Genomic DNA, 14,922 nt, shown 5'->3' with positions numbered 1-14,922 from the left:
TTTTCAGAAGTCAGGACGAAGAGTTTAAAATCTTGACTTTTTTTGAAAAACAAAAAATATTTTGTTTTAATGTCATCAAAATTAATGTTTTGATCAGGTTGAAATATTGTTTCAATTCTAATTTTTATTGTATTTTTAGTTTATAATATGTTGAAACAAAACCATTTGACCTTATCAAAACAAATCTATATTTTCCTGTTGAAAATTTTGATGAAATCAAGATGTTCTCTCAAAAAAATTAAATTTAGTTGAATCAGCATTTTCCAACAGACAAGTATTCTGTCAGAAAAATTTTGACCAGTTCTAGTTGGAATAAAGTTAGCCAAAAAAGCACCAGTTTTCACTATTGCTGCATTGTGGTACTTTCTACATTTGCTTATTTTTCCACTGATTGTGGGTAACAACTTTTGAACGTTTTTAACGTTTGATTTTTATCTGTCTCTGATAACTGCTTTTGATGGGATCAGGTACTTTTCTGTCTTTCCCCCCCCTCTTAAAGTAAATCTAAATAGATCTCATATTTTGTTTTGATGTTCCACACAAGGTGCCAGAGGGAATGTGTGCAACAGAGGAGGTGTCAAGAGACACCAACAAACAAAAAATATAACTCCATGAATTACAGAAGAGCAGAGAATAAGATGGAGATGGGAGGAAGCAAATGAACCAAATAAAATAAAACCAGTAAGGTTGGGTGATGGCAAGTGCCTTATAAATAGCATAGATAGATAAGGGAAATTAAAATCAACGCAGGCCATTAAGATAGTAAATGAGCACAAAAGATCTCCTCCTACAGTGGATATGCTACAGACTTTATCGACAAGTAAGGTGTGTGTTACCTACGTTGCCAAATAACAGTTGGTGCAATAGCATCCACAGTTTGTACCCACAAAAATGGAATCTAGCTATTAAAAATCTAATCTGGTGTCAGTCATTCGTTACCCATATAATCGACTTTCAGTTGAGCACTCCTGAACTTTGAGAGTACATGAAATCTAGATTCAGTCTGAAGGCTTTTGGTTTTCACTGGTCTTTAGCTTTGAGTTTGAAAACAAACTTAAAAATCTAGCCCAGATTTGCCAGAAGGCTTATAAACCTTTAGAGCAAATCTGGAATAATTGCTGTTTACACATCAGAGGTGTCTAAATCTCTTCAGTTTTGCATGGTTTTGATGTGAAACCCATCAGAAAGAAAAGGGAATAGGCTGGCATACTCCCTTGCGAAATGAAACCACCAAGCTTCACAAAGCTCCACTCAGCTCTTGCAAGGAAAGTTCAGGATGCTTAATTCTGGGCTTGCAGTTTAGTGAAAGTATTGGTAGAAATTATTTTCAGACATCTTTAAAAATGAAATGCATTTGAAATTTTGAAGCCCACATACTTTTTTGTACTGATTTGGGGGAAGGCGTATTTTATTTTGCTTTTGAAAGTTTTCCATTTCACCTTTAATGAATGTCATCCATATGCCATTTACTGTGTACTACCTACCTGTCCAACAATAGTGTCGTCCCTCACGCAGACTTCAGCAGAACTACTCAAGGGATGAATTTGCCCACTATGCTTTATTTATCATTTTCCTTCCAGCTGCTTTTTATCACTAATAGTTTTTAGACTTAGAGCTCCGCCATCATCTGGTTGTTGAAAAAGATTTGTGATCTTTGGAATTAGGAAAAAGGAAGACAGCAACGTCTGACGTTAGGGCAAAAATTGTTCTCTGAGAACCGTATGGCACAAGATTTCAAGTTTCTGTGCTTCCCTACGTGCATAGAGTTTATAGTGGGAGCTTCAAGCATGTAGGGAAAACAAAGGATCTCTGTGTCTTGCTCCACCTTGTCATTCTGAAAGGACAGTTTTGCTTTTCAAACTTTGAATTTACCAGCGTTTACAAAAATGCCTCTGTGATGCAGTTTTTATACTTCTTATGTCCAACTGCCAGCAATTGAGTCTGGTGGACTATGTCAAGGGAGGCATGAGCATGCCCAATGCTTCCTTGATGTCCCAGTGGGTTAACTGCTGAGGAAAAACTGAACTGTGCAGCCCAAAGAGCATTGTTCTTGGCCAACAGCTATAATTTGGTGCTTTTTCATAGAGTTGAATGGAGGCCCATCTGTCTGGAGATACTGCCATCCACTTTGTGAAGTGGGTGAGTGGTGGAGCTTGGAGAAAGAGCCTCTCAGTGACTCCTGCCTGTCAAGAGACTGGTCATAGGCAGTCATGCCTAGTAGTTGGAGTAGGCATCAGGTCTAGTGGTCAAAGCAGGAGGTCAGAGCCAAGATTCAAAACAGAGTCAGATCCAGAAATTGGAGCCAAGAGTCAGAACCAGATTACCTGGAAAATAGAAAGGCAGGAGCAGGGCTGGTTACAAGTAGGGGCAGGATTGGAACAGGACTAGAATAATGCAGGGTGTGGGGCATGATCTAAACTGGAATGAGGCTGGATACAGGGTAGGGTCAAGGCTGGAGCAGGGCTTGGAGTGAGGCAAGCACAGGGAGGCAGAGCATCCACAGCTGTGTGCATTGAGTAGCCACCAAGCCTGTGCAGCTGCCTGGCTTAAGAGCAAGCTTCCTCTCTGTCTTATCCAATCAGGTGGTTCTGCTGTGGCCCAGCTACTATCATTGGCTGCCTGGTGGCTGGGCAGGTGCAGCTGGAGGCTCTCATTCCTGACACTACCTAGAGAAACTGGTTTTCCTTTCTTGTTTTTACTAAAACAAAGCCACCTGGTCATGATCCTTTTCTCTATTTCCCTGCTTGAGCTACTGCAGCCCTAGGGATGGACTAATTCCTGCAGTCTGTGCAGCCCCAGTGGGAGGTAGATGCAGGGACCAGGATGAAAATAGAGTTTGATGGGTGTGGGAGAGGAGCTATTGTAAGCTCCCCCATGATTAGCTCCACGCCTGCGAACTGGGTACTTAATCTTGGATCCTTGTAACCCAGGAAAAATGTTCTTTCAAACTGTTTTACATTAATTTGTACTAGAGAACTTTTAGTTCGCACACAGGCCAGTTAGTATGCAACATGTCAGTGCCCTTTAGAAATCACAGCCCTGCATTGCTGGTCTGCGTAGACAAGCCCTTATAGGCTGTGATCAAGTGATCCCTTAACTTTCTCTTTGTTAAGCTTTTTAAAAAGATTGAATTCCTTGAGTCTATCTCTATTAAGCATGTTTTCCAATCTTAATTATTCTTGTGGCTGTTCTCTGAACCCTCTCCAATTTAACAACATCCTTCATGAACTGCGAATACCAGAACTGGACACAGTATTCCAGCAGCTCTTACATCAGTGCCAAATAGAGAGGTAAAGTAACCTGTCTATTCCTACTTCAGGTTCCCCTGTTTATGCATCCAAGGCTCTCATTAGTCCTTTTGGCCACAGCATCACACTGGGAGCTCATGTTCAACTGATTATCCGCCATGACCCCTGAATCCCTTTCAGAGTCACTGGTTCCCAGGATAGAGTCCCCCATCTTGTAAGTATGGCCTATATTCTTTGTTCCTAGATGTGGACATTTACTTTTAGCTGTATTAAAACAAATCTTATTTGCTTGTGCCCAGCTGGCCAAGCGATCAAGATCACTCTGAATCAGTGACTTGTCCTTTTCATTATTTACCACTCCCCCAATGTTTTTGTCATCTGCAAAATGTATCTATCAGTGATGACTACGTTTTCTTCCACATCATCGATAAAAATGTTAAAGTAGCATAGGGCCAAGAACCAATCCATTTGGGACCCCTCTAGAAACACACCCACTCAATGATGATTCTCTGTTTTGAGTTACATTTTGAGACCAATCAGGTAGCCAGTGGTTAATCCTTTTAATTTTAATCAGTTATGATCAGCTTGGAGCTGGATAGTCGGGTGGGGAAATTTCCTGTTACCTGAATTTCCTTTTTTGAGCCCTTCAAAAGCATAATGGTATGTTTCCCCGGTCTCGGGTGATGGGGAGTCAAAACTGATCTCTTGTCCTGGCTGGGACACAGGACTGACACTTTCCCAGAATGATAGTGTCCAAAGCTCTACAATACTAAATTTCCTGTTAACCATCATGCTGTAAATTAATATCAGTTTGAAGGCATCATTTTGTGGAGGACTCTCTTGCCAATCATTGCATCTGCAGGTCACACAGGATATGTCTGAGGTGTTCATGGAGACCTGTTCTCAGAGGTGTTCATTATCACCTCTGAAAATTAAGCCTCTTTGACGTAGGGCCAGAAGGATGGTTAGGCACTAGCTTAGGAGTTGGGAAATGCAGGTTGAGTTCCCTGCTCCACCATAAACTTCCGGTGCAATCATGGGCATATCATTTAACCGCTCTCTGCCTCTGTTCCCCATTTGTAAAATGGGGATATTAATAATTTACAGGGGTGTTGCAAGGATAAACACATTAAAGATTGTGAAGCCCTTTGGGAACTACTGAGAAGTGCTATGTAAGAGCCAGATATTGTTATTTACAAAAGTATTTAGACACCTAAAGATGCAGATAGGCACATAATAGGATGAGTATCTAAGAGAATGCCTAGCTCCCATTGTCTTTCAATGAGAGAGAGGTGCCTAATCTGTACAGGCAATTTTGTATATTCCTGTAGGTGTCTATCTGCATCTTTAGTGTGTAAAACACCTTTGTAAATCTGGCCCTTAAGATCTTGGTATGAATTTAGATTGTTGTTTTTTTTTAATTAGGCACCCCGGTTTCAGGATTCCAACCACAGCTAACTTCAAGGTTTGAAAGTCTCTCTCACACACGTACAATGTGTTTGTTTTAATGTGTTTTATTATTAATCCAGCAAGATTCTGTTTTCAAAGTCAGCCTGTTTCTGTATTAAAGCATGGAGATATCCCTGTGTGTGGGTTTATTGCAGAGATGTGGAGATGGCAGACCAAATGCTGGGAGCACTAGAAATCTTTTCAGCTGTTTTCTTCTTTCCTTGTTAAACTTGGCATGCTGTTAACCCTTGTGTCATTCAAATTCTGAAGGTAGATCCGATCCTAGCTGTCCCACTGGTGTCAGAAATGCTGGGAATTCTTGTAAATCAGTGAACTACAGTAGATTGAACCATAGGAGAGAATTTGTTGTTATTTATTTGTACTAGCATAGCATCTAGAGATCTAACGGAGATTGGGGCTCCATCATGCCAGGCGCTGTGAAGACCCATAGAGAGAAAGTCTTCCAAAGAACTTGCATTCTAACTACACACAAACGCACAAAGTGTTGGTTGGGGAAACAGAGGCACAGAGAGGTGAAGCATCTTGTCCAAGATCACACAGCAAATCAGTGGCAGAGCTAGGAACAGAATCTAGGTATCCTAAACCTAATCCTAGTCTGGTGCCCCGTGCAGTGAACCACACTGCCTCTCTAGTTTGTGGACTTCTCTCATTTCCTGATAGTTTATTAAACACACTGGTCAAAACTAAAAAGTACCAAATTAATATTTTGTAAACAGAAGGTACTATTTTAGCATTTCTTATGATTTTCAATTTGTTGTTTCTCCTAGATTATCCATATACTGTACATATTATTATAGTTTGTATTGAACATATTTAATCATTTAATCAGAGCATTTGTACTCTGGCTAGGAAACCAGTTGGTCTCACTGTGTGGGTGGGTGGGTGTTTTAAAACAAGTCAGGGAAAATCAGCATATTTTTCAGTAGAAGGACTTAATGTACTCATGTTGTAGAATATACATGATAATGTATAATCTCACATTGAATCACATTGCTAAGAACTATCTTATAAACAAATGCATATTGAACTGTGAGAAATATTTCCACAACTTATTTTTGTGGAGGTAGATGAATATTTGGTACACAAATTTCAACACTTCAAAACACACCAACAGACCTAATTTTCATGGAAACACACATGCTTCTACCCTTGCAGTTTTCATATACAATGCTACAAAACAAATAAGAGTCAGATTTTCAGAAAGTGGATGGCATTTTTGCAAGCTCAAGTTGTCAGTGCAATAAATGTAGGTGATTTTTCTGTCCCTACAATCGTTAGCACCTACAGTTTAAGCCACTTAAATGTCCAAAGGTTGTGGAAATCAGTGTCTTAGTGGCTAAGTGAGATGTATTAAGGGTGCACAAAACTGTGTGCAGAATGGTTACTTGCCCTTGCAATTTTGTGCTTTTGAAAATCGAGGCCCAGGTTAGGGTGGATCAAAAATTTCACCCTAAATATAAGCAAAATTGTGCCAGCAAAATTAGAGACCACTTTTCAAAGTCAGGCCTGTAATCTCATTTTTTTTTACATTCCATTTGCTTAGGTTTATTAAAATGTATACCATTCACTAAATAAAATATAGATTTGTGTAACAAAATATCCTTTCTTTTAGGACATAAAATATACACTTTGATCTTATGCTGTAAACATAAAGAAAGGCCTTTGTAAGGCTTAAATCATGAACATTTAGCCAGTGACTTTCGCCTTCTCTTCATCATCTCTTCATACTTCATATTGTATATGTTAAACTAATGCATTTATTTAAACATAGAGAATAATTTGCTGCACACAACCTCTTTATAGTTTGAAGTTTGAATCTTAACAAAATGGCACTAAAGGCCCAGCCTTTCCAGTATTAAGTGATCCTTTGAAATCAACAAGATATTGATTATGTGTGGGGGAAAATTATACTGAAAGCTGGCCTGATGACATAGTGCTAATTCATATAAAGAGGAATGAACAGCTCTTGTTATAGACACTGCCAGCCACATGGCATATCAGTGAATAAATGTGGATGGGAAATAACGTTTCATATCTTAAAATTTTTGGTTCAGGCACCATTTTCCACAATGCCTCCATATTCCCACAAAGGAACTCTACCTGTCACAGATTCCCTGCTGTGGCTTTGCACATTGAGCAGGAACAGGGAGATCTAGTGGGTGACATTTGACTGCTTATGCTGGAGAACCAGTCACATGGATCTCTCTGTATGTTTTCCCTGGTTGGTGCTGTACAGGCAGCACTGTTACAAAGGCGATGTCTTGGAAACGGGGTGTATCTCTATGGTAGAGGGAGGCTGATGCATGGCAGTAGCAGGGAGAGTCACTGCAACACTAGGACAAATTGAGTGCCAATCTAGGAGAGCTGAAAGGAGGTTGTAGGAGGAGAGAATCTTGTGAGCTGTAAATCTGCTCTGGGATGGGTTGCCAAAAAGGGGGCTGGTAGAGAAGAAGATGAAATAAGAAAGATTTGGATTGAAGAGAGAGAGCGTGCAGAGGGGAGAACAGGGAAGAGAGGGAGAGCATAAGAGTGCACTTGAGAAGAGGGTAACCAGAGTAGAGGGTGATCTCGCCTTTTTCCATGGTGGTGTGAGAACGCCTGCCTCCCTTCCACCCCTTCTTTCCATCTTCTTTAATCATAAAGTTCAGGAAATAAAAGCCTAAGGAAAAATGGTGGTGGAAGGAGAGGAGAGGAAATAAGAAAACAAGGGGGAAATTGAAGGTTTCCGCTGAAAATAAATTCTGATGAAAATGAGGGAAAAAAGGATGGTGTCAGATTAAAATACGCAGCTGTTATTTTAAAAGCAGAAAAATACTGAAGAAAAATATACAGAGGAAAGAAAATGCAGGGAAAAGAGAGAAAACATCTGCGATATGGTAAATTTAAACCAAGAAATACTCAGAATAGTTAACTGCTCTAGTTAATGAAAAGTTGCCATGTATTAAAAATGTGATGTCACATGTTTGAGGCATTTCCCCCCTGTTTTTGTCATTCACTGACTTGTTGAGAGGTACAGAGTGTATAGAGGCTATGCCCTAGAACATCTGCATGCTCTAGATCAGCGGTTCTCAAACTGGGAATTGGGACCCCTCAGGGGGTCGCGAGCTGCCAGCCTCTATCCCAAACCCTGCTTTGCCTCCAGCATTTATGATGGTGTTAAATATATTTTAAAGAGTTTTTAATTCATAAGGGGGGAGTGGTCATACTCAGAGGCTTGCTATGTGAAAGGGGTCACCAGTACAAAAGTTTGAGAACCACTGCTTTAGATTAACCAGTTGTACATTAATTTCCATTGGATGTCATAATTGTTCCACTGAAATACATTCTTACCGAGTGTATCAAAAATAGTCCACAAAGATAGAATGGTAAAAACAGCCCTTTCTCAGCATGCAGACTGAACCCTGGTGACATGGTGGACATTTAGTTTTCGTAGCTAGTAAATTTTGACACACCATCCATTTCTGCATTTGGCTAGGTATAAAATATTTTTGGATGTTTGGAGCCCTGGAATCTATGACAGCTTTGAAGTCTGAGAGTGGGGTAGGAAGGAGATGAAGAGTTATTTGATATTTACTGCTACAGAGGTCTTGAGTAGCTTCCAAGCTAGTGCATCTGAAATCTGTTACTAAAAAGCTGAAAACTGGAAGCTGAATAGATATATGCCCTTCATTCGACCTAGTCTATTAATTTTAAAGTGCCTAGAGTTAAAACTGAGTATGGGAGGTCTGGCTCTTGAGGCTGTGACCTCAAAAAGCTGGAATAAACTACCTGCTCCATTAAAACAGGCTCCAGCATTGCAGATCTCTCATTGTACAATATCTTAAATACTTTGTTACTGTGGAAAAAGAACTGAAATTATGACTGCTAAGTGTTTCCTGCCATTTGATACTGAGTGTCATATTGTTTTGTATGGTACTAAAGTTTGCAGTTTTAAGTCTGTCCTTTGGGGACCTTCACAAAAGAAATTGTGTCTCCCATGAGGCTGTCCTAGTATACTACAGATTCTGACTAAAATAAACATAAAAACTATTCATAACAGCACTTAAATTGTCCTAAGAACTGAATTAAATGGCTTGATCTTCATTATAATTCTGTGTTATAATTAGGGTTGCCAATTTTGGTTGGATGTATTCTTGGAGATTTCATTATATGACGTAATACTTAATTAAAGATTAATATTTAATTCTTGGAGACTCCAGTTTATGTTAATATAGTTAATGTTTTTTATTCATTATAATTATAATATGCTATAATTAATGTTATCTCACTTCAGTCAATCACAAGTAGGACTTTTCAAGACCTCACTGACGGTAAATTTGGCATAAACACTAGCAGTAATGTTCTGGCCCCACTGAAATCGATGGGAAAATTCCTTCTGACGTCAATAGGGCCAAGATTTCTGCTGAAGTGATACACATTTTCTTAATGTTTAACAGTTATTGAACCATGAGACTTAGTAACATGATGGGAGACATACAAATAAATTTCTACCTGTTGCACTGACAAGTCACACCTGACTAGATTTGTATGCTGTAGTGGATGGATAGTCTTTTGAATGCCCTCTAATAGTTCTAACTATAGTACTTCTTACTTCAGGAAACTACCTGTTAGACTAAACTACACAAAATCCTTAACGTGTAGTGTGGCATGTCACTGTCTGGGCCGGTAAATAATAAAGCATGATAGGTAGCACCAACACTTTGAGGATTCTGTTTATCCGTACGAATAAATGAATCCCATATGTGTACAGAATACCACAGACATAATCTCGGCGTCATCTGCCACGTGTATATTTCTTGGTTCAAATGGGATTCTGCATTTACACTATATGTACACAGGGATTTAGGGTCAGGTTTTTAAAGGTATTTAGGTGCCTGAAGATGCAGATTGGTACCGAGTAGGATTTTCAAATGTGCCTAGGCTCTGATCAGTGCTATAGGGAGGTACACACCCAAATACCCTGCATGGCGGTCGGACAGTAGATGCCATAGTTGTGGGACAAAGCAAGAAAACATTAAGGCACTTGCCTGTGATTCAGGAGATTAGGGTTAAATTCCCAGCTTTTCCACAAACTTCCTATATGACCTTAGTCTCTTTGCATTTCAGTTCTTCATCTGTAAAACAGGGATGATGCTGATATTTTTCTTTTATTTTTTCATCTTTTCTCTATTTAGGCTATTGAAACAGTAAACTCTTCAGTACAGGGGTTGTCTTTTTCTACACATTTATATGATGCCTGGTACAATGGGGCCATGATTACTGTTGAGGCCTCCTGGCTCTGCTGGAATATAAATAAAATAATAATAATGGGTATAGAGGAGAGTAATTGATCTGTGTAATGCCCCATGCATTTGGAACATCCTTATCTTGTCAATAAAACAGTATCCACAGTCACCAGACAGGAATAGCCCTTTCTAATTGTGAAACTGGTCTGACCTATATGCAGTGTGGGATCCTATGCAAACATTCAAATACTAAAAAACTCTATTTTATGGAAGGTTGGGTTGTTTTTTAAGATAAGATTTTTTTTTATAGGAGTGATTGGAGCAGATGTGAAAGGACATAACCTGCCCTGTGAAAATCAGCCAGTTACATCCCGGCTTGCTGTGATCTGTGGAACATCTTCCTGTCACATGGGGGTAGGTTGTCTACACAGTCACCGTTATAGCTTTGTATAGTAGCTAATGTCTCTGAAAAGAAATTACACTTTATTTTCCCGTCACACACACATACCCCTTTTTTGTTATGCTGGTGTGGTTTTTATCTTTACTTTCAGATTTTAATTACATATTATGCATTTGCTAGCAACCAGGAGCTTTCATAGTAGTGGAAATCAATCCTGGGGAAAAAACCCTGACATGAAGTGCAAAAGCAAAGTCTAACACAATGCTGCAGAAGCTTAAAGAGAGCAGCGTGAAATCGGAGCTGAAGACTCTGAATTTGAGTTATCCATGACAAGCGTGTCACTAATGTGTTCCGAAGTAGCGTCTTCAGAGAAGTAGTGTGTGTTCTCTAGCAGCCCTTCTCCCCCACCTCCTCACTCAATCAATATAAATCCATCTCCTTCTGAGAGCTGCAGTGATCTACATAGAATTATGATATGTATGATGACTTCCAAAAAACCCCGATAAGCAATTTTTGCTTTGTTAATTTTTCCCAGCGAATTAACGAAAAAGCTTTTCCTTAGGTTACAATTAAAATTTAGTGTCTGCTTTGGAAATTTATACCTAATTAAAATGTATGAGTCTGAAAGCTATTCCATTTAGATAAGTACCTTTTTCTGCCATATTTTTTATTTAAAACTCATTATGATCTTAAATTTAGACTGATTATAACTTGGGGTGGGGGTGGGTAGAGGTTTTGCTGTCAAGGAAAGGCATTTTATATTGTGAAAAGAGGGAGCTACTGTTAAATAATGTCTTTACTACACTTAATAGAGGTGCCTATATCTTGTCCTTATGCTGTGTATTCATGGAATAGGGCACGATAGCAGTATGTTAATAAGTCAGTGACCTTGTTAGTTATGCCCCAGTTCAGCAAAGGACTTAAGTATGTGCTTAATTTTAAGCATGCCAGTAATCTTGTCCCTATTAAGCCAAGGCATTTAGCAAATACTTGAAGTCAATGGGATTTAATTATGTACTTAAGCACGTTTAAATTCCGTGTTAAATCAGGATTTTAGGGCTAAAATCCCACCATCCTTAACCCTGGTCTACACCTAGAAAGCTATACTGGGATGACTGTGTTGGTTAAGGGTGTGGGGTTTTTTTTTTTACTGATATAGTTATATAGGTATAAGCCTTGGGAGATGCAGTTATACTGATATGCAGGTGCCAAAATAAAGCTTATTTTGCTTCGCAAACTTGTATACTGGTATAACTGCATCCACACTGGGGGTGGAATCAGGGGAGCGAGTTTGCCATTTTAACCATAGCAGTATAGTTAAAGGGCAGAATTTTCTAGTATAGACAAGCCCCAATTGATATTGATAGTGGCTTGAGACCCAACGTGGGGATAGGCATTTTCTGTGGTTCTTGGAGAAACTTAAGCTGGTTTTCATTTAAATGTAAGAACTCAGCATTTACTGAGTATTTATTTCCCCCCTTCTCCCAGGTGTTTGTTTTGGTTTTAGGGTTTTGATGTGGGGTTTTTTTGTTTGCTTGTTTTTTGTGTTTTGTTTTTTTCAACGTTAAAGGCACCACAATTTCCAATCAACAGACAACAAGCAAATTCTAAGCTGTTCTGGATCAAATCTATGGAAGGCCTTTGGTTTAAGTGTCCTTTATCTCTATCTGCTTATACGGTACCAAGTGAATATAGAGCACATGGGGCAATTCTGTGTATTTTTAATGAAACGTATATTCAGCTGCAGTTGGTTGAAATTAGCTGTACCTTTTTTTAATTAGGGCAATAATATGGAAGTTTATTATACTCATGTTTTGTTAGAAATATGTTTTTTTTCTCTCTCTCTCTCTTTGTACCGAGGGACCCGCAGGGCAATAGAGATTAATCATCAGGTTTAATTTAATGCAGTGGTCAGGCTGGCATTATAGAGTGGCTTTGATCTGCCTCAGGTGCATGGAGCCCAAGTAAGCCAGCAACAATAATACCTTTGTGAGATGATCAGAGAAGAGAGAGAGAGAAAATGGTCTGTGTGGAAACTCAACACCGTCCTTTGTTGTGGTTCTGGCGAACGAAAGAGCCAACGGTCAGGAAGAATTCAGAAAACAGAAAGCAGGGTTAAAGTGTGGCAGTTGGGCAGTGGATTCCTTTCAGGGCTCTTACAGGAAACTGTTCAAAATCATCTGCTGGATTATTATTTTTTCTTTTGGCACTGGTATGAGTGCTTTTGGTGGTATATGTGTATGGATATAGTATTGCCATTACCTAGGCTGAATGTTCCATGAATCAGAGAATTAGATATTGCTTGCGAAGGGCATTTACTTTAAACTTACCGAGAAGCTCCATGACCCTGTTTTCATTACCTCAAGGAATCAAAAGAATTTGAACAAAAGACTTTGCTAATCATCCCTTTGATATTTTAAAAGTTACAAATGTTGAACATAATTTTTCTGATGGATATAATAGTTTCATTTGTGGTAAAATACCCCCCCCCCTTTTTTTTTTCTTCAAATGAGGTTATAGTTTTGGAATTAACTACTGCCTTTCTTGGGCATTCAAACTTCCAGGCCACTTCATAAGACTGTTTCCACTGAGAGACTTGGATGGGTCAAGCAATGGGCCAAAGAGTTTCATAACTAATTAGTGGATTGGTTCAAATCCAGTTCTAGGTTAGTAGTCACCAAAAGTCACTATCATTTAAAGTCTGGTCCGTGGCCTTTGTAAAAGAAGTATTTGGCCAGTCTGGACAATTATTCACATCACACAACCCTCAGCTGCCTACTCTGAAAGTAAATCTAAGCAGAAGCCCATTCTCAGTTGGTATGGCAAATGAGTTATCCTTTTATCTTCAAAGGTGGTTTCTTCGTGTCAGGGTTGCCACTCATTGCCAGGTGTCACGGTTACAGGATTAGCTGTACTTTTCATCTGTCTCTGTGGCTACCAGTAAGGGGTTCAACTCCGAATTGCTAGGTAGAGACACTTCCATGTTGCCACCCAGCGGCAGCTATAACCACCGTGCACCTCACTGCCCATGACCCGCTGTGGACATAGACCACAGAAAGTCCTGCCCCAAAAGGTCTGATAGGCAACAGCCTCATGGCTCCTGATTGGCTCCGCACCCCTTTCAAGTGACAGAGTCCCTGCACTTCTCTCAGGGTGGATTCCCACAATTCACCCACTTTCAGACCAGGTCCCCAGGCTACAGCTCCCCTGTTCTCCAATCATGTTTTCTTAGCAGGCCTGACAGGTTTTGACACCCACAAGAGACTTCCCTTCAGCAACTGCAACGTCTCAGGACAGCTTCTTCAAATCAAAGTACTATTTATTTATATGTAGGAACATAGCAATCAGAAAGAAAAGGTTTAAAACAACAACAGACTACACATACGTGGGAATGGAGTATTGTTGGCTTCCCTCCAGACACTGCCTCTTCCCCTTTGTCATCTGGGGCTCAGCTTTTGAACAGTTCCAAAAGTCCTTTGTTGCAGTCATTCCCCCTGAAGGCCCAACATTGTCAGGGGTAGCCTTGGTAGGGATTGACACCTGTATTGTCCCCCTAAGTACTGGTTACTGGGGTTATCTAAAGCCATTGGCTGCCTTCCTGTAGACATGTAAAACGAGGACCGAATTAACTCTTTGATCCTTGGTGGCCATCAGTGCAATGGTAGACAAATAAACAGAGGTACACATAGTCATAAAAATAAATAAATATATTTCCCATGTTCTTCACAGCAGGGCTGTGAGAGGAGGCTTGAACCGCTGCTGCCTCTGTCCAGTGGATGAGAGTCATGCAGTCTCTAGAGCTGTCCAGCTATCATTTTTCATGAGCCCCAAATTCATTTAAATAAAACATAAATAAGTAAACAACCTGCTCCTTGAAGTAATATGTTTCTTAGATGGTAAGCTGTTTGGGATAGAGAGGCACACACCTTCATGTCTGTTTCTCCAGTGCTAACACAATGGGCCCCCAGTCCTGGCTGGGGCATCTGTCACCACTGCTATATAAATAATAATGGCACCTATTTTCAATATAATTTACAGGGGAAAGTATCTCATTACTGACATAGAACTGGTTGTGCTGTGTACAGTCAGACAAATGTATTCAAAAGCTGTTCAGAGAAAAAATGCTACAAACTTGAAATCTTCAAAACTATTCACTGTCATTTTTAACAGTGTTCGCATGTGGCCAGAAGTCCCATGAATACAGAATATACGCCATGTATTCATACTAAATGAAGGTCTTGAGATATTTACATAAAACAGCCCTGCTCATAAAATATGTATAGGCGATTTGTGCCTTTTGTTTCGTGCTAAGTTTGGCCAGAGAGCAGTGTTCTGCCTTCCCTACTTACCAAAACAGCCATTCCACTATGCACATCTTTGTGGATTCACAGCCAAAGAGAGTTTCCAGAGACATTTTTAGTGGGAGGCATTTTCTGGCCTCTAATTCTTCTTAATATGGGTTAGGGGAGATCTGAATTTTCTGGCAGGTTGAATCCCAAATACACAAGGTATGGTGTCCTTTCCTATTCAGGTTTTCTTTAATTTCCCTACCTTAGGTGACTTGACCCCCATGATGTTT

At 39.7% G+C, this 14,922-nt stretch overlaps 1 protein-coding gene across 4 annotated transcripts in view; it reads left to right on the top strand.

Annotated features, from left to right (window-relative positions):
• The window catches only part of FGGY (FGGY carbohydrate kinase domain containing), a 233,195-nt gene that overhangs the window by 105,902 nt on the left and 112,371 nt on the right, over window positions 1–14,922 (top strand). For all 4 annotated transcript variants that reach the window (XM_075131802.1, XM_075131803.1, XM_048859626.2 and 1 more), the window contains exon 8: window positions 10,254–10,357. In XM_075131802.1, the coding sequence (XP_074987903.1) occupies window positions 10,254–10,357 (104 nt within the window). The remainder of the gene's footprint in view (window positions 1–10,253; window positions 10,358–14,922) is intronic.

The sequence above is a fragment of the Caretta caretta genome, chromosome 8, assembly GCF_965140235.1.
Source record: "Caretta caretta isolate rCarCar2 chromosome 8, rCarCar1.hap1, whole genome shotgun sequence".
Lineage (NCBI taxonomy): Eukaryota > Metazoa > Chordata > Testudines > Cheloniidae > Caretta > Caretta caretta.
Note: the sequence above shows the minus strand (reverse complement) of the source record. Positions and strands in the feature narration are given on the sequence as shown.